This window comes from Squalius cephalus (assembly GCF_949319135.1).
Source record: "Squalius cephalus genome assembly, chromosome: 4".
In the NCBI taxonomy this organism is placed as follows: domain Eukaryota; kingdom Metazoa; phylum Chordata; class Actinopteri; order Cypriniformes; family Leuciscidae; genus Squalius; species Squalius cephalus.
In genome coordinates, this window is record NC_137125.1 from 44615926 (window position 1) to 44635310 (window position 19385).

The following is a 19385-nucleotide window of genomic DNA, read 5'->3' on the forward strand; positions in this document are numbered from 1 at the left end:
GGACATCGCTAGTGGTCATTAGTGGGGCGAGTACACACTCAGTGTACTCTTTTTAAGTGAAAACTGCTCTTGCCCTTTAGAATGCGTGGATATATTCGTACATTTAGTCTGTGCATAGTTATCGCTCTTCTATCGTTACTATTTTTGTTCAGTAAACATGATGCTGAGAGTTTTTTAAAGCAAGATAGGGCGCCGCTGGAACCGTCCGTCGCAAAGAACTTAAACGGAGTAAAATCAAAACAACGACCCACTGCGACCAGATCACACAGACTCGGGTAATCAGATTTGTTTCGTTCCTTTAGATAATGTATGTGTTTAACAAGCGGAATTCGCGTAAATAACATTTCAAAGGTGTGTTTGTCTTTTTTTCAAAATAATGTTTGAACTCAATTTTGGAAAGTTGCACTGAAAATACTATCCCAAAAATCGAAATGTGACATTCAGTTTGAGTTTATGCCGTTTAATCTGGGTTCTACATACGAGGCCAGAAATACTGGGAACGTTCACCACTACTGAAATCCACTTGAAAGGGAAACGATGCACATGTCAACAGCCTGTGAAATTCCACACTGACTTGAGACACTCTTTATGATGGAAGCTGTTGACACCTTCCTGTACTGATTCATTGTCAAGAGAGAGTGCTGGCATGTCGAGAGCATTGAGATGTTGTTGGGCACTGATGCAACATAACGAACAGCCAAATCACGCCCCTCTCACGCACACCTGTGTTTCAGGCGATAGGCTGAGCTTACAGACAAATGGGGCATGAATTTGTGCAATTAATTTCACCTAATTCTGATCAAAATTGTAAAAAACAAAAAACAACAACAGCAGACCGAATACTGTACCCTCCATTTAACTAATAAATGACAAAAAATGAATCAATGTAACATACAGTTGCATTATTGGCATTCCACTAATATGGGACATTATTGTATGCCATGTTTTCTTTTTTGTTGTAAGACCAGTTAGATATGTTTAATAAACTATTATTACAAAGTCTTATCATATTATATTTTCATTTTTAAAACATTTTGTCTGTTTAATTTAGATGTTTATTTAATGTTAATAGCCAAAATGTTTAATTAGAAAATGATTGTAAATTATTAGGAAATAACAACAGCTCATTTAAAATTTAGTTAAGCACCATTAAGCAGCTCCTTTCTCTGACCGTTTGTGGTCTTGTTTACTCATCCATCCCTTTATCAGCCCATCTATGTTTTTGTTTTTTTTTCTTTGTTGCAAGACCAATTACGTTTAATAAACTATTATAACAAAGGTAGTTTTAAACATCAAGTATCTTTTTTATCGCTTTATCTTTTTTCATTTTTTAAAACATTTTGTCCATTTGATTTATTTAATGTTTATTGCAAAAAAAAAGCTGAATTAGAAATTTATTGCAAATTATTAGGAAATAAAAACAGCTCATTTAAAATTGAATTTCTGTCATTTTCTGAACATTGAGCATCCCTGTTCTCTAACCATTTGTTGGAAAATAAGTTATGTTCTCATCCATCCTTTTATCAGCCTATCTATGTTTTTTTTTCTTTGCCGTGAGACCTATTAAAAACATTTACTAAACTATTATAAAGTTATTTTTAAACATAAAATATCTTTATCTCATTTTTATTTTATTTGAATGTTTATAGCAAAAAACGATGCATGTTATTAGAAAATACAAGCAACTTTTAAAAATTAGTTTCTGACCATTTCTAAATAAGAACCTCTTTTCACAGACCATTTGTTGGAAAAGAAGTTGTGATCTCGTTTATTTATTCATCCATACTTTTATACTTTATGGGTTGAGTATAAAGCTAAAACTGACTGTCCGTTTTCAGAGATGTTGCACACAAGGTGACTTCACCTGGACAGCGAGAGACGTTGATGCATCTGGCTGTGGTGGCTTGTGGAGAGAGACACAGGGAAGCTGTCAACATGCTGAAGACCACAGCCATGCTCAGCAGTCGAGACTTGAGATTTCACATCTTTGCAGAAGAGCAGTTACACACCAACATAAAAACCGCGGTTAGTATGAGCCAATCATCATTTCTGACATATATGCATGCGCATCTATATTGTTGCACAACAACGGGGCACATCTCTCCAGTGTTAAAGGGGATGTGAGTCATTTTAGGTGAACATTTTTCCCCTGTATATCCCAAGAGTGCAAACTCTATGCACTTTAATCTGCTAGACTAGAGAACCATTGAGAAACTGTTGAGATAAAAGATTTACTCCATTTTCCTCTTGCACAGCTGGATTCCTGGCCCGCTTACATCCGAGTGAAATTCAGCTATGTTGTTCACCCCATTTCATTTCCCCATGAGAACCATGAAGAGTGGAGTCAGCTTTTCAAGCCATGTGCATCACAGAGACTCTTCTTACCGGTGAGAATTACTGCAGGATTGGTTACTGAAACAGCATGTTTAGTTTCAAATATTTGAAGCAAAAGCTGATTTGATTTTTTTTTTGTCATTTATGATCATTTACTATGTAACTTTTGACCCTCTAGTGGTTAAAAAACAAAACTGCATGCATTTTGCGGAAGAACATTGTTTTGGTTGTGCTTTGGATCTGGGTGACTGTGTGGAGGAATATGGTTATCCTGCTGTTCATAAAACATTCACTTCTAGGCTTAAAAGACCAGTTTAGATGGAAAGGATCTCAAGCTGACTAGCTGAAGACATAATGTAGACGTGGTACTTCCTTGAAAATAAATTTCAGCACAGTGCTACAACAACCATAATGCCATGACCCTTCACTTTATATAATGGTTAGAGAGCTACATATGGCAATTTATCTGTTCAATAAAATACATTACTAACCTGTTGAGTAATAAAAATGACATCTCACTTTTACGACATTTCCAATACATACAACCGGCACATCCGGGAACTTAACTGTCAATTTCGTAACCGCCCCTTTTTAGGGGAAAACAAACCAGACTTCCCATAGACTTCAATACAAAATAGCGGCACAAAACAACGTCCGTACACAGCCGGCAGACGTGTATAACTTCAGAAATCACTTAGATGAAATATGTCGAGTAATTATATATCCACCCTGCCTTCCATAGAGCGTGAACGATACATTTATAAACTTAATTTGGGTCAATTTAAAAACATGCCCCTACAGCGTCAAATTGGTCTAACAACCCCACCCAGTGGCCAGAAGTGTCTTACCTGGACATTTACTCGTACCTCATTGAGTCACCAGGTAGCCAGTGAATGATTTTACTTCGGTTTTTTAGAAGTAAACATCTTTAAATGTATAATATTATGTCTTTATATTTAGAGTAGCTACTGAGTGCACTTTTCTGTCCAGCCATACAACTAGCCTGATTTAGCTTTCGATAGCATCATCCGTAATTCATGATATTTCCATAACAGCAAGATATTGATGATGATGGCAGGCAGAGATGGGCATAAATACATGGAAATGTATTTAAAATAAAATAAAAATACAAAATACTGTGTGGAAAAATTTAATTAAATATAAATACATAATAGGGGTAGCCTACTGTGTGAAAAAAAATGTTTAAATACAAATTACATGTTTGTAAGGGTTAGTACACGTCCTCAATCCGATACTGTGTATGTTTTTTTTTTCCCTAAAAGTGGGCGTGAACCTTTTCAGAGACGTTCTATGACGCTACGCCGGTTGTGCGTATCTCCGAAAAGCTAAGCCGGTGTTGATTCTTGTTTTATTACGAGCTCTATCACATTCTCTTTTTTTCCAGCAGGCTCTCCACTGTTCTGCGTTTTTTAAAAACGGGTGATTCCCTTGAAATTCGAGATTTAGGTGATCCATGTCTCGCTCGTTGTAACAACTAACATATATATATATATTTATTTATATAATCGAGACACACACGGGCAAGTGACGTATGTACACAATTTCCCATGAAAACCATCCCAACAGTCTAAATTATAAACACTTATAATAGGCTTACCATAGTGAATCAGGGTTAGACAAAAACAATTTTGGAAAAAGGATTGACGATTTATTGATTTAAATACTATTTAAAATTAGTTAATCTTGAACAAAAAAAGTTACAAAGTGTACCTTTAAAATGGCAGTGACTACACCTAACAATGCTGTGCTCCTTCTATAAGAAAAAAATCATAAACTATGCATTAATCTTTTCTGAAGTGGTGGTCTCTTTTTTTCTGAGAACAGAACATTTATTTTTGAACTCAAAAACATTGCAGTTTGACAAACTATTTGCAATTTCTTTCTATTCTCTACAGATGATTCTGAGGGAGGTGGACTCCTTACTCTATGTGGACACCGATGTCCTCTTCCTGCAGCCTGTAGAGCTGATCTGGGACATGTTGGCGCTCTTTAACTCCACTCAGTTAGTAGCTATGGCACCAGAGCACGAGGAGCCACGGATTGCCTGGTACAGTCGCTTCTCCCGGCATCCTTATTATGGAAGAACTGGCATCAACTCTGGTGTCATGCTGATGAATTTGACCCGGATGCGAAGGACACATTTCAAGGTGAGATAAGAGAGCCGCATGAGGTCAGCTATTCCTATTCATCTCAATAGCAGGAACACATGCTGAACTTCATAACCTGGAGGCCGCCATCTTTGCTTCATAGGCAAACCAATCATGTGAGCTGGAAATGTCATGTGACATTCTATATTACTATATTAAAACTCCTGGCAGCAAACGGGGGAAAAATATTTAAAATATAATTCAAAATGATATAATAATTAATATAACAATATAAAATACAGATAAATAATAAAACTCAATATAAAGATACGTATTTTAAGTTTGGGGTCAATAAGCTATTTAAAAATATTTTTGAAAGAATTCTCTTGTGCTCACCCAGGCTGCATTTATTTGATCATTTGTTTTTGTGGTAAAAACAGGAATATTGTGAAAAAAATATTATAATTTAGTAACAGTTTCTATTTGAATATATTTTAAAATGTAATTTATTCATGCGATGGCAAAGCTGAATTTTCAGCATCACTACTCCTGTCTTCAGTGTCACATGATCATTCAGAAATCATTCTAATATGATGATTTGGTGCTCAAGAAACATTTCATTTTATTATCAGTGTTGAAAACAGTTGTGCTGCTTAATATTTTAGTGAAAACCATGATACATTCTTTTCAGAACATTGAATAGAAAGCTCATCAAAATAAAAAAATTTTGTGTGTGTGTGTGTATATATATATATATATATATATATATATATATATATATATATATACAATGTTGTAATTCCATTTAAGTCCAGAAGAGGACGCCAACTGTCTCTTTTTTTCTTGGCTTTTAGATAGAGATACTTAACTCTTTTTTTCTTTTTTACTCTTTATGGACAGAATGACATGACCTCTGTTGGTCTGCACTGGGACGAGCTTCTCATGCCTTTATTGCAGAAATACAAGCTTAACATTACCTGGGGTGATCAAGACCTGATTAATATCATCTTCCATTACAATCCAGGTAAGCCTATCTGGATTTCTTCTATTTCTTGTATCTTTATTACCTTTCAAGTCTCTGTAACAGATGTGTGTTCACCCAGAGATGGTATTTACCTTCCCCTGCCACTGGAACTATCGTCCTGACCATTGTATCTACGGCAGCAACTGCATCCCGGCTGAAGAAGAGGGTGTTGTCATTTTGCACGGCAACAGAGGAGTGTTTCACAGCGACAAACAGCCTGCCTTCAAGGCTGTGTATGATGCTTTCAAACATGTGAGTTACTGTATTGTTTTAGAGGAGTTTAACACTAACGGAAGTTTCTAAACCTTTTGTTGAGTTCCAACCAACGTGTCTTTCCAAAGCTAATGAATCACTCTTTACTTTTTCTGGCAGCACACATTTGGAGAGGATCTCGTAAAATCATTCTTGTTGCCGCTGGAAGTGGCGCTGAATGAAACCACACACACATACTGTGGGAAAGTTAGTTATTTCTTTACCAGAGGACTTGGAAAGTATGTAAAGAGGATCCAGAGAAGGACTCCTCCTGGTGGCTGAGATGTGATACTGTCACTGTAGCTGAATAAGGACAGAAATGGATTCTGGGAGACTGGATAAGAACGTCACCGCCTTTCAAGTCGTATCTGTGCAATGTTAGTGGTGAACGTTCAGTTCGAAACCTTGAAGCTGATGTAGGACGTGCTGAATGATGAAATGTGCATTTAAACCTTTGTCATTTCACTTTTTTATCCTGGTTAAAGGGACAGTCAACAAAAAAGGGAGATTGACATCATTTATTCACCTAAATGTCATTCCAAACTTCCTTTCCAGGAACAAATAAGGCGAATTGATGTTCCTCACACTGTATGACTTCTGAAGACTTTATAGACAAAAACTCACTTTTATGATTGTTTTTTAGTGCTTTTGGATGTACTGTTCCTTTAAGAGTGTACTTATTGAATGTACTGAAAGATGTAAAAGCATTAATTGGAAAATACTTGAAAATGTAAATATTCATTTTACATAATGTTCATATGAAATAAAACTATATATGTCATTAATCAGATTTTTTTACTATCAATATCATACTCCACTGAAGAATTACATCAGTAAGGATATATTTCATTTTTAAGTGGACAGTTCATAAGATTTTGCATTTATAATGTGATGTATTTCTGAGTGAAAGCATATTCATGAAAAAAAAAAGTGTAGGAAAAAAATCGACTGGATCTTAATGAAGGGCACTTTTTTCATATGGAGACTAAATATAATATACTATCAAAATTGTAAATGTTTTTGATTTTTTCTTTAAATACAACTTTCCACCACCAGGGTGCAGCATTGATTCAGGTTTTTACAAACACAGATAGTGTCTTGGAATGATTACAGTGGCTTTGTTCTGTGATAACATCACACAGCAGTATACTGAACAACTTCCTAACAATATATAATATAACAGCTTGATACAGACTTTTACAAGTGAACATTTGAGGGAATTTTAAAACACACCTCAAGATAAATTCTTGGAGTATAAGAAAGGAGGAAATAACCCCCAGGAAAATCTATAATGGGATCATGGATTAAAATATCATTACTTGGCAAGCCTTAAAGCAGTTGATGTCAATGACACAGGAAGACCTGATTCATTTCTAATCCAGAAGTAGTCCTGCATAAAGACCATTTGAAGCATCAGCAACCTGTGCTTGAAGGTCGAGGTGACTTCAAAGATTAACAGGACACAATGAGACATAGTTACATCTCATGGATCAATGTAGCAACAAATAAACCATGTCTGGACCACCTGAGGCACAAGAGCTGATTTACAAGGATGTTCAGGTCAAAGGCTAGACTTGATACAGCAATAATGAGGGTCTGTCGGTGGTCTTCCTCTTGTACAGTATATGACAACCTGGATGATGGTACTATGAGTCTATTTTCCAACATTTAAAAGAGAAAATGAGTGAGGATTAATCTGCATCAAGTTTCAATTCACAATTCACATTTAATATTACAGGCCTCACTGGGAGATAAAGTTTGGAGACTTTTAAAAGGAAAATACCAGTCTACCAGTATTCATTAATTTAGATTTTTACTTCTTCATTTAATATTTTTTATACTTACCCATTTTTTTTTTAGTTCAAGTTGACAAGTTTTTTTTTTATCAACTAATGTTAACAAAAATTAAAAATACTCTAATAATTGTGTTGCCCATTGATAGTTAATGTTAGTTAATGCACTAACCAACTTTAACTAATAGGACCTTATTGTAAAGCGTTTTCATATATATATATATATATATATATAATACTTTAATATGTTGAGTTATTACAAATGATGCAACCCAGTTCATTTATTGAATAGTCTAAACAAACTCCTTTCATAGTGTGGCATTATACTATTTACATATTCACTCTTAATCGCTTCATTTCAGGGACAGGAGAGGCATAGAGGCTAAAACAAATCAAATTTGTTGGTCTATTGTCTCATCTGTGTGTCCTCCATCAAACACTGCATGTCTGAATCAGCCCCTCGTTTACAATGGATCCTCTATCTTTGCTTTCCTTTCCATCGTTTCTCCCTTGGACAATATTTACCTCAAGTGGCAACAAATAGATGTTTTTTTTTCCCCTGCTCAACAGAAAAGCAGCCTCTGGTTTGGTGAAAGACACCTTATCTCTCGCTCCTATTTCCCCCCAGTGAGTTTTTCAATTAGGTAATTACAGCCATGTGAAAGGAGCCTCGGCAGAGAGCCCCGCTGCTTTGTGGGAGCACCTGTCCCCCACAGACGCCAATTACCTGGCACGTGAACCATCTCCATTGTGTGGCCACTCGGAGGGGTCCGAGTCTGCAGGACGTGCAAACCAGCCAATACGGCATCTAATCAATGAGCAAGCGGTGTCTGGGAAACGGGCACAGAGAAAGAGAAATAAACGAGCAGGTTGCTTTTCTCACTTGCTTATGCATTTGTATTCAAATTGGAAAGCCACAATCACACAGTGAAGCTTGGAAACACATTTCATGACTGATATCAACATTATGCTATGAATTTATCACAATATTTGCTATAGGCTAAACATTGTTTTGGTGTCATAGTCTTAAAGAAACAGCTTAATGAAATGAAAACATTTACTTACACTAAAGTCATCCCAAACCTGTATGCATTTCTTCCACCCCCCCCCCACCCCCACCCCCACCCCCCCCCCCACACACATATATATATATATATATATATATATATATATATATATATATATATATATATATATATATATATATATATATATATATATATATATATATATATATTCAAGTCTATATTTCTAAAGAAATCACACTTTTAAAGTTAGGCTACATCAGTTGTTGAAGGGGTGAATTCAACTTTTTTTTGTTGTAATTTTAATCATTATTTCGTCTTATTTTAAATCATTCTAGGTCATCTTGAGGTTTGAGGCCCTTTTAAAAGTTGGCTGTGGCCCCTTGGTTGAGAATCGCTGAACTAAAATATCAAATTTCTGATTTGCCAAAGTGTTAATGTAAATGCATTTGGTTCTCAAGCATTCATTGGAAGCAAACAGGCAGAACAACAAAAATATGTGGGATTTGAAATCATTACACTTGTGTCTCATTAATAGTATTATTCACACAACAATGACAAGAAATTAATTTGAATGGGTTTCCCAAAAGATCTGTCCCTTTTTGACTTTCCCCTTGAGACTTGCTCTTGGGAAACACAGCCCAGATCAGTACAGTACAAACCCCCTTTAAATCTCACCAACAGACCAGCCTGACAAGGTTCGAAGACCAGCAAACCTTTTAGAGGAGAGTTTGGCTGAATAACTTCAGAAGCATTAATAAAGTCATTTAAAAATCGAGAAGGAACTGAAATATCTGTCCATATATCTATTCATCCATCCATCCGTATAAATTTGGAGTGGAATTGTTATCTAAATTTTAGATTTTATTTTTTATTATTTGATAAGCATCAGCATTTACATTTTTCAGTGAAAAATCATTATAGGTTGACCACTGAACGTTTACTTCTTCCAAAAAAAAAATCTTAATAACTAGCAGAAAGCCTTTAAAATTAATAATAATAATAATAATAATAAAAAGACTAAATGAGAGTGGACAATCACCAATCAGTGGAAGAAATGACCAACAATCAACAGGAAACAAGATAAAGTAAAAAACAAGATAAATCAACCTGCATCTCTTACAGTGGAAAACAACCTTAAACAAAACGAAAAATACAAGAAATACGATTAAGCTGTTTCCTGCAATATGTCTCAAAAATGTCAGTATTCATCACCCTGCTACTGAATTAATGTATGTGCTTATGGTGACCTGAATAAAGATCTTCTCTCTTACTGTATTCTGTCTCCCAAGTGAGCCAATTTACGCTGGAGTCCACTTCATTGTGTGCCGTATCGATTCAGTCTGAACTCTTTTTCCTGATAAAGAAAGCCAATGAGCTGGATGCAGATGTCTGCGGGGTGAGATGCAAGGAAATCTCATTCAGGAAATGAAAGCGAAACTCAACCTGTGGGCTTCAAAGTGGCAAAACATGTCAGTCAGCTGTCCTTGCCCAAAAGGCAGTTCAAAGCATTTTTTTTACATGGATGTCAATGAAGAGGAGCATGTGTGTGATTACAGTCTGCAACAAACCCATCATGTATATGTTACACTAATGGAAATTATTTTTTGTTGGGAAAAAAAGAGGACCATTCCTTCAGGATACTATAGTCATGGGTGCTGTGGCTGGTATACTGAGCAGAGGAAAATACCAAGGACATCTTCAGGGAGACAGATACACTTTGATCCGAGTTAGAGCTGAGAGACACTAGGTCTGACAGGTTATATAACTTTCGCTTTTGTGACTCAGTTCGTGACTGACTGCATGTTGGGGCTGTGAGAATGGAAGAAGAAAAGGGAGGAAAATCCTAATCGAGATTAGAAGTCAAATATTTAATTCAAACTAAACATGTAAATGGGTAATGAACGGAAACAAATGTGATGTTCATGTCCTTGCTAAGTTAAAGTAAATCAAAAAGGATATTTTTTGGTACATGATTTACATTGAGTATAATACTCTCAGAAAAATGGTACACAAGCTGTCCCTGGGGCAGTACCCTATCAGAAGTACATTTTTGTACCTTATTTACCCCTCAAGGATGCATATTAGTACCGATATGTATAATTACCTGAAATGCATATTAGTACCTAAATGGTGCATATTAGTACCTTATTGATGGGTGTTGCCAAAGTGACAGCTGTTGTATCATTTTTCTGAGAGTGAAGCATATCACACCGCTATCACTTTCCCAAACATCAAACTACCAAATGGTTTTCAAACCATTAAACCTTGAATGCACTTTGGTAAAAGCAACATCATTTAAACTCGGTAAAGCGAATGGTGTTATGAACACAAAGTCTAATCATGTCTGATTTCAGCTGTGGATCCATGTGAGCGATGGGGAGGTAACGAAAGTGCTGTGCTTGCCAAAACGGTGAGCATTTGTGTGATTCATAGGATCATTTAAAAGAAAAAAAAAGAAAAAACACTGCAAAATGTGCACGTGCTCTCAGAGACTCGGACCCTTTCCATCTTCACGTTAGGCAAAGGTAATTAAACTGTCACGTTTGCATTGCAAAAAATGCAGGAGTCACCACATTCCCCGAACATCGAGGAATATCTGTCACTGGTGGATGACTTCTAAATGGTCCATTTCCTTATCTGAAGCTTTGATTTGTGCGAAGACCCGTGTCAATAAAGCCCTCCTCCACATCGCCTCTGATGTTGTCTCAAAATGAACATCTCCAATTAGACTCAAGCAATCATTCATTTGATGGCTTACCGTTTACGTTCATTGTTGCAATATGTGTGAATGTGTGTGAGATAATTCGTTGTACCTTGAGGGAAATCTAACCCTTAATCACTGCATGAGAATAATTATGCCTCCTTTGTGTTTATGCTGATAAACTCATCATAATTTGGCACTGGCAACTACAGCTTCATCAAATTTTAGACAAGACAGATTAAAAACAGATAAAACCACAACCTGAATCATAAAAAAAAAAAAAGGTACGCACGAAGAATAATGAATTGTCATTCAAAACACTTGAGTTAGCGGTTAGCGCTAGCTTAGCTTTGTATTTAGATCTTTTTTTCCTCAATGCGATTGACTCAAGCACACAAACAATAACATGAGACTTTGAGGGGCTTTCTGTGTTCGTTTATGACGGGATATACGAATTCTGAAAGGCCTGTGTAGGCCTTTGTTTCCGTACTACGCGCTACTATGCCGTCTCCCCACTCATTAAATTATACATGAATAGGAAACAATTGAGCCATAATTGATAGGCCTCTCCGTTCATTCTCCTCACAGACACTCTTTATCAGCCACGTAGTGACAAAAATCACAAAGGCTGTCTTCTCCGCCACCTTTTCAGTTCATTCAGACTTGGACTGGTACCATTGTTCTGGCCTGGGCCTGATAAGGCACTGATAATGTTAACCGGTTATCACATTTGCAGAAAAGAGGGCAAAATAAAAGACCCAAGACAGCCGGCGAATTAGCGACTTTGATGAATCGTCGGTTTGAACGCGAGAGATTAGCATACTGATTGGACTGATTATTTGTAATTGCGGTTGGAAGTGAAAGCGGGCCGCACCGGATCGTGCTGGTTTCTGTTCCAACCAGCTGAAATCATGAGCTTTGTAATGATGTTGAATTAATCTTTCTTATCCTCCTCGCCGGGTTAATATTATTGCAAATCAGGGGTTTTATTTGAAAAATTGAATTGGGGAAACGGCAACAGACGTTTTTTTTTTGAGTACACACTTCACATGCTTCTGCGAGGTGGACACATGGCAGAGTCTTAAGGGGCGGACGAGATGCACGATAAGGGAAATCTACGTGAATTTGTGCAAGTGTTTTCACCTGAGGTAGAGCAAGTGTCCTTCAAAGCCATCTGTTAGCATTTGCAGCAGCTAATTAATTTGTCCTTCACCGGATGTGTCGGTACAGCCAGGAGAATACAGATCCTGACAGATGCTGAACACTAGACAGTCCTGATGCCTGGGAGATTCTATGCATCGTCTAGAGGATATCGAGACACGGAGCAAGATTAATCAATCACGATAGTGCATGAAGTTGTTTTGACGAAAGAGACACACAAGCTGAGGTAAAGCCGGGCCTTCAGCATTGGGTACATTTGCATAATATTACATTTCTTACGCAGCTGACTAGTAGCAATCATTTCTTTGTAAGTTCAAGATGATTGATGTTTGGTATTGATGCCCCCATCATCTCAGATACCACTAGAGAATCTGGCCAAGAACATTATCATATATTACTTTCTTTAAACAAGCTCTGCCTGCAGTACAAACCAGTGTAGATTGCTTCCCAGAATCCATTTATTAACCCTTCCATCTCCAGTACTTCATAAAGACCACGGCAGATAACACTAGAGACAATGGAAAGAGGAAAAATAATGTCTGCTGTTCAACACTGCAGGTTGTTGGAAGAGTTCCTAGTCTCAATGGAGCGATTGGTTTGTAAGGAGCGATTCTGAAACACCTACATTTTCATATTAGTGCTAACATCTAATATATATTTAATCAATCAAATTAATTAAATGTGTTAATTATGGGTGATATTTACCATTGTGCAACAATTAGGTCCTCAAATGAACAGACTCACCCAGGAATGAAACAAATGGCAGAATTCAAAATAGCATAGGCCTACAATTTATGCCATGTCTTTATATGACAGAAATAGTAAAAGTATACCATTTCGAATTCAGCCATTGTCTTCAATAGTGAGTCACTGATTCATTAATTCACCAAAGCCTGAAATCATTATGTAATCATTTCAATTTTAATAGAAAAGCTGGGACAAAAAACGAACCATAATATAATAATAACAACAACAACTATAGGAAATATAACTATAGAATAGTCAAATATAACTATACAAGCATATTTATAATATAACAATATAAACTGTTCATAAAGATTGACGTTTCTAATGCTGCGCATACGTAAATACTTTTACTCTTTTTACTGTAAAATAAAAGTTTCAGCATATCTCCAAACAACGAAAAACCTGCATGAAACCGCTTACATGAACACTTTCGAATAAGGAGAACAGGCTGAATGATTAAATTCAAAGAGAAATCGTTAGAAAATTAGAGGTGAAAACTCACTGGAGTCAAAGCATAATTCTGTTTTGGCGGAATATCATCACATTCAGAATAAGGAACATATGGTTCACAAGACCCCTGCAAGTCTCCTCCCAATATTTATGCAAACGCACACACATACGCTAGTTCTCAATCTCTGTATGTAGGTCTTGCTATATTTGCCCAGTTTTGCTTTCCACAGCACTTTTTCTGAATAATTACTCCCTTTCGAGTCATGAGCAATACTCGCAGCAAGCTCACTGGTTCTTTGAAAGAAACACTCAGTGTATTGAGGTCAAAGAAAGCCTGGAGATTAGATCTATGCAGATACATGATTACATTTTGCATTTATAATAGCTGAAACGAGACTTACACAAATGGATAAAAAGTGTGGAAGAATTCAAGGACCTTCCATACATCCCCAGGCCTGGAATTGTTTTGAGTGAACAGCTGTTCTCAAAAGACATTTGCTCTAATGAACGGTACATCATCATTATTGCAGTGCACTACAGGCTGTTGTTGCATGTAGGCAGTTAAAGTGAGAAAGAAAAAAAACGCTCTTCTAATTTACTCTAATAGGAAGTTAAAATGTTGAATACAATAACAGTCTACGCCTCAACCATTAGTTCAACCAGTTTAAAAGGCACCTTCTTTTATTTCTGACAGCCTGAGGTCATGAAACATAAAAATGATTACGATGTTAAACAATCTCTGCTTACATGCTTTTAATGCATTATCTAATAATAAAATGAGCAACGGAATAGAGTCAACATCTTGCCTTAAGCCAGTGATGAACCAACGTCTTGCTGGAACAAAATGCAGGTATCAATTATGAAGCTCATTTACTTGCATGACTGGCATTATCAGATTCTCAGTTGATAAGAAACAAACTGGAAACACAGCCACTCTATAAGCTAGATAAAGAGATGAACAGTTTATAAAATATAGGTTTAATTGTGGAAAAATACCTGTTTATCACAGATTGTCAAATGGTAGGTAGCATGATCCACTAAAACAACCAGATTTTCCAGAAAACATACCTATAACTATATGTATGATGGAAGATCTGCCGCTCCTCGAATAATTTTTTTTTATCCATTTACAGTCCCATGATGGAGTAGGTGGCCACTATAGGTGCAAAAACACACATGAGTCTTAGTGTGCCCTAAATCCTTCTCTTTTCACTGGGTTTTGCTTCCCTTTTTGCAGCCATTTTTGCAATTATAACCAACAAGGTCAAGTACCACATGTGTAGCTTATTGCATGAACTATGGCTATGATTAGAGCATTCTGGGAAATGAAGTGTTTTTCCATTATGGCCCATAAAATAAAAGGTAATTTAGTAAATATAAAGAAATACATAGGCTATAGATTAATTACAAAATTTTGAGGAAGAAATTTCAAACATTTATTCGTATTCATATCATCAAATGTGTCTGGAAATACCCAATGTGTGCATGATAACATTTATCATAGCGTTAACATGATAACGTTAAAATTTTTTTAGAAACTACATTTAACCCTTAAATGTGTATCTCGGATCTTTAGTGTTCCAGGACATCATTCACTACCCTCCTCCTCATTCAGTTAGACATCAACCTTCTTAGTGTTCCTCAATCATTTCATTATAAACAATATAACGAGAAAATAAAATATTTTTTAAAAAAGCCTGTTTTCCCATTAATTTTTTTTTTTTAATTACATAGGGTCGCTAATGACCCGAAGTGTGTAACAGTGTAAAGGTGATGATACACAGGGCAACTTTTTGAGCAATTGTTGCTGGGCAATGTTGCTGTCAACGGGCAACCAGATAAGACACAGGGCCCACGACCAATCTAAATTATCCAGATAGAAATGTATTGCCCATTTTCAATGGGAAAGTGCCCAAGCAACAATCGCTCAGCAAGATTGCCCAGCAACATTGCTCAAAAAGTTGCCATGTGTATCATCACCTTAAGTATACTTTTTCTGATCAACAAAAGTTGAATCTTTGATGACTGAATACGTGCAGTTCACCTTTATTCCACAAGGTGGCAATGTCTGATACACAAATGATGAAGTGACGTTTCACTCATAGTTATCGCAGGCAGAAAACAAAAGAATAGCCAGTATCATCAGCTAAACTTGAGATGGCTCAGCGATTTATTTCAGAGCAAGTACTGAACGCAATCAAATATTGTGTCACTGTCACTTGATGGTCGATCTGGCGAAGAAGCTGTCAGTGATCAAAATATTGATTTTAAAGATGTTGAAATTGATAGTTTTGAGAATATGTTTGAGATTGGGAATATGAGACAAATGACCTCTGACGAGGACAGTGATGATGGTATAAAACATCTGCTCAAACTGAAACCTTCCAAGCTCCAAAAGGTAACAAAATATGCTTTATTTTATTCTTCTGTAATTGTAACACTAATTTCAGGAGAGTTTTATATTATCGCAAAAGGTAGAGTTCCATCTGTGTAAATTTAGTTCTGGGTCGCTAAAGACCCGAATATGTAATAATGATTTGCGAAACATTCATGCATTTTTGAGTTAAAACAGTCATATGTTTTTTTTTTCTACTTGAAATAGAACTCTAATTGTACTTCCTTAAAGTTGATTCAAAATTATACATGTTTGTGATTCATTCAATTTAACTGGAATATAAAAGGCATTGTTAATTCAATAAATCCTGTTAAAGTTTTAATATGTGACATGGGACCCTCTTGATTGCCCATTAGCTTGCATCTTATGGAGCCTCTTTTATTTTTTAATTAAAATAAAAGCTTTCCAAGACATATATGCACTGATCTCATCTTCACTCCTAACATAAGAAGTTACTCAAGAACACTCCACTTAGCACAACAGTCTGGAGCCGAAGTAATGTGGCGCCAAAGTAGGCCTATGTTCAATACATTGGATCCAATGCAACAAGTCTCATTTGCAGACCTGCTTGCATCGACTGACTTTTGGTTATGAATCCAATCACAAACAGAACTTTCATTGAGTTTAATTAGCTGAATCAATACCTCCATGTAGGACTGTTCATCTTTCTGTCAGATAATCTGATTAGTCGGCACATAGAGCGGCTGGGCGTTTACTTATACACTCACATCCTTTCCTCAAATGAATCTTTTATTGATCACAGAAGTGCGTGTCTGACTCTTGCATTATGCATCCTGCAGTTTGTGCACTTTTGGAGTGATTTAACACTTCATTTATTGTAGGAAAAAAGTGGCATATTTCAATTAAATTCCTTCTAGTTCAGAAAAAACTAGCATAAGGGTTAATATTTTCGGTGCTCTGCTAAAATGTTGATTGCATATCAAACAATGAGATAAAATAAGTCAATAACCTGCCACAATGTGACCTATCAAACATCAGTCTCCTTTCAACAATAAAATTCTGGCGATCACACTTCTGTATCCTGTAAAGTCTGAATCAGCCAGTTCAATCTTCTTGAGTGGATCTCTTAATTTATTTTCATTCGCTCTTCATTTTTTCATGGCTTCAAAGGGATTTCAAAAGGATTTCTATGAGAGGGGCGCCATCTGCGCTCCTCAGTCGGAACAGGAGTGGGCAATCAGACCTCACACCTCCATAAAGTTTCTCACAGAGAGAGAAAAAAGTGGAAGACCAGCCATTTTGTTTATAAAATGAGTCTCACTTACTGCACCAAAAAACACTCTGAAGAAAGGAAACTCCATATGGCTGATTGGCACATGCCATTTCATGCTTATTAGATCCAGCACTTAGAATATTGGGGAGCGAAGCTGAACAATGTGCACCGCAATAGCAAGTGCAATTATTTAAATCAGTCCTCTTTTAAATCAATATCAAAATTTGATGTGTATAAATGCATAAAGGAAAGTATACATTTTAGCATATATAAACATTTTTAAATACATTTGTCAATGGCCACGTCCGAAAGCTTAAAAATCTAATGTTAAAATCCAAAAACGTCCGAATCCAATGTTAGTTTCACTTCCTGTCTCTTGAGATACCTTTATATGATCGATTTTTGAAGGCAGCATAGATGTAGCCTATCCTTCGCTGCCTTTGATATCACACAATTCCGTGCTTTCAATTCTATGACAGTTGACCTAAAAAAATAAAGATGGCGTCTAAAAGTTGCGTTTGGTGGTCAGTTTGTATGTAAATGTGTCAACGTTTTCCACTTTTGATTTAATTTCTTACGAGAAATTACTATTGTAGTCATTAAAAATTTGCTTAGTTATCACCAAAACTCACGCTATTTTGTTGTAGATCATTAGACTGTTATGTTGCCTCAGAAATTAGTCCAAAATCAGTTTCTTGAGGTGCTTTTGTGCGCAAACGCTTCACGTTAAATGGTTCAACAGTGTAAGAGTTTTTAAAAATACAAATGTTCCATTTAATCTCTCAATATGAGCTCATAAAGCAGCATGCATAATAATTATAATTAATTATCAAAATGGGATGGAGTACAGCATGTCACACCACAGGACGTCAGCTACCCAAATGCATTCATCTACAGTAACTAAATACCTGGATGTGTGCTTTTATCAGATTTGAGTTCATAAAAAAGCCCCAAAAAGGCCATAAAGGCTCATTTAATTCAATTGAAACCAAGAATTTCTGTATTTGTAGGATAAGCAACAGAAAGAAACACGTTCTCTGTGTTGCCATCCTTTGCTCTCTCCGGGGTTTTGAGCAAATCTTTTTAAGGCCTGGCGAGCTACAAAAGAGTCAGACAACAATGAGAGGATCTATGAGGCGTGCCAAGAAAACCTCTCACCTGTGCTGGATCAATACAGCTGAACTGAGCAGCTTTTTAAGAGAAGAAACCTGAGCATCTTCAGTAAAGGAAAGGAGAAATGATCTTTTGTATAAAACATTGCTGTTTCCTTTCTCAACCAACATCCATCCAACTGCCACATTTCTGCAATCTTCTATTTCAATTTCTCCCATTTCCAATTTCCTATTCGAAACAAAAGAACAATAATGATGCAGCGGCATTGATCCACAATACCAAAATCGCATTAGTTCCCAAAATATCAGTGTGTTACTCCAGATTTCCACTCTGGATAATTGCTTGAAATGGCATTTGAAATACAACAAAATCGAGGTAAGAATACGTTGAATGTTGCATTCTTTTGAAGAGAATAAAAAGAAGACAAAATGAGACTGATAAGTGTGTCTCTGTGTGTGTGTTTGTGTGTGTGCTGCTGGCATGTTGTCAGCTCAGCTAATTATTACTGTTCGTCTCCTCCTGTGTGCTCACGTTTTTGACTGCCAAAACTTGCTGTGCTAAAAACTGCACCTTAACAAACCAATGAGAGCTGAGGGGCCGGGAGGGGGTTGATTGCACCTGCTGAGATCTGAGCGTGGAGGCTGAATGGATTTTCAATGGGCCTTGCACTACATGCAAAGTTATAAATGAATGCCACTGCATTACAACTGGCATAAAATGAAACTTTCCTCAACTGTGTCACTGGACATGCAGTCACTGTCCTTCATGTTGCTAAAATCCCCAACTCTCATTGACAATGAATAACTTCAAGTCATTTCTCTGCTGCCTACGCTTTGGGACCCTTTATGTGTGACACAAAGTCACCAAACCTGCCAAGATCTACAGCTGTCCTCGTCTGTTTTCTCTCTGTCTATACAAATGATCCCTTCTTGCCTGCAGAAAATTATTCCTTTTGTTCTCAGTGTTTTCCTGAATGTGAAACATGAATCCGTAATGCCGCGTGGAGGATTAGAGTCGCTGCCGTGTTCAGGAAGAGCACTGCCTT

At 36.5% G+C, this 19385-nt stretch overlaps 1 protein-coding gene across 1 annotated transcript; it reads left to right on the top strand.

The window, feature by feature from the left end:
* Positions 1 to 6772, top strand: gxylt1b (glucoside xylosyltransferase 1b). Its single transcript, XM_079868151.1, has 7 exons — positions 1 to 275; positions 1839 to 2025; positions 2256 to 2387; positions 4251 to 4502; positions 5343 to 5466; positions 5546 to 5718; positions 5839 to 6772. The coding sequence occupies exons 1-7, from the start codon at positions 82 to 84 to the stop codon at positions 5998 to 6000; spliced, it is 1224 nt and encodes a 407-aa protein (XP_079724277.1). The 5' UTR covers positions 1 to 81; the 3' UTR covers positions 6001 to 6772.
* The last annotated feature ends 12613 nt before the right edge of the window (positions 6773 to 19385 follow it).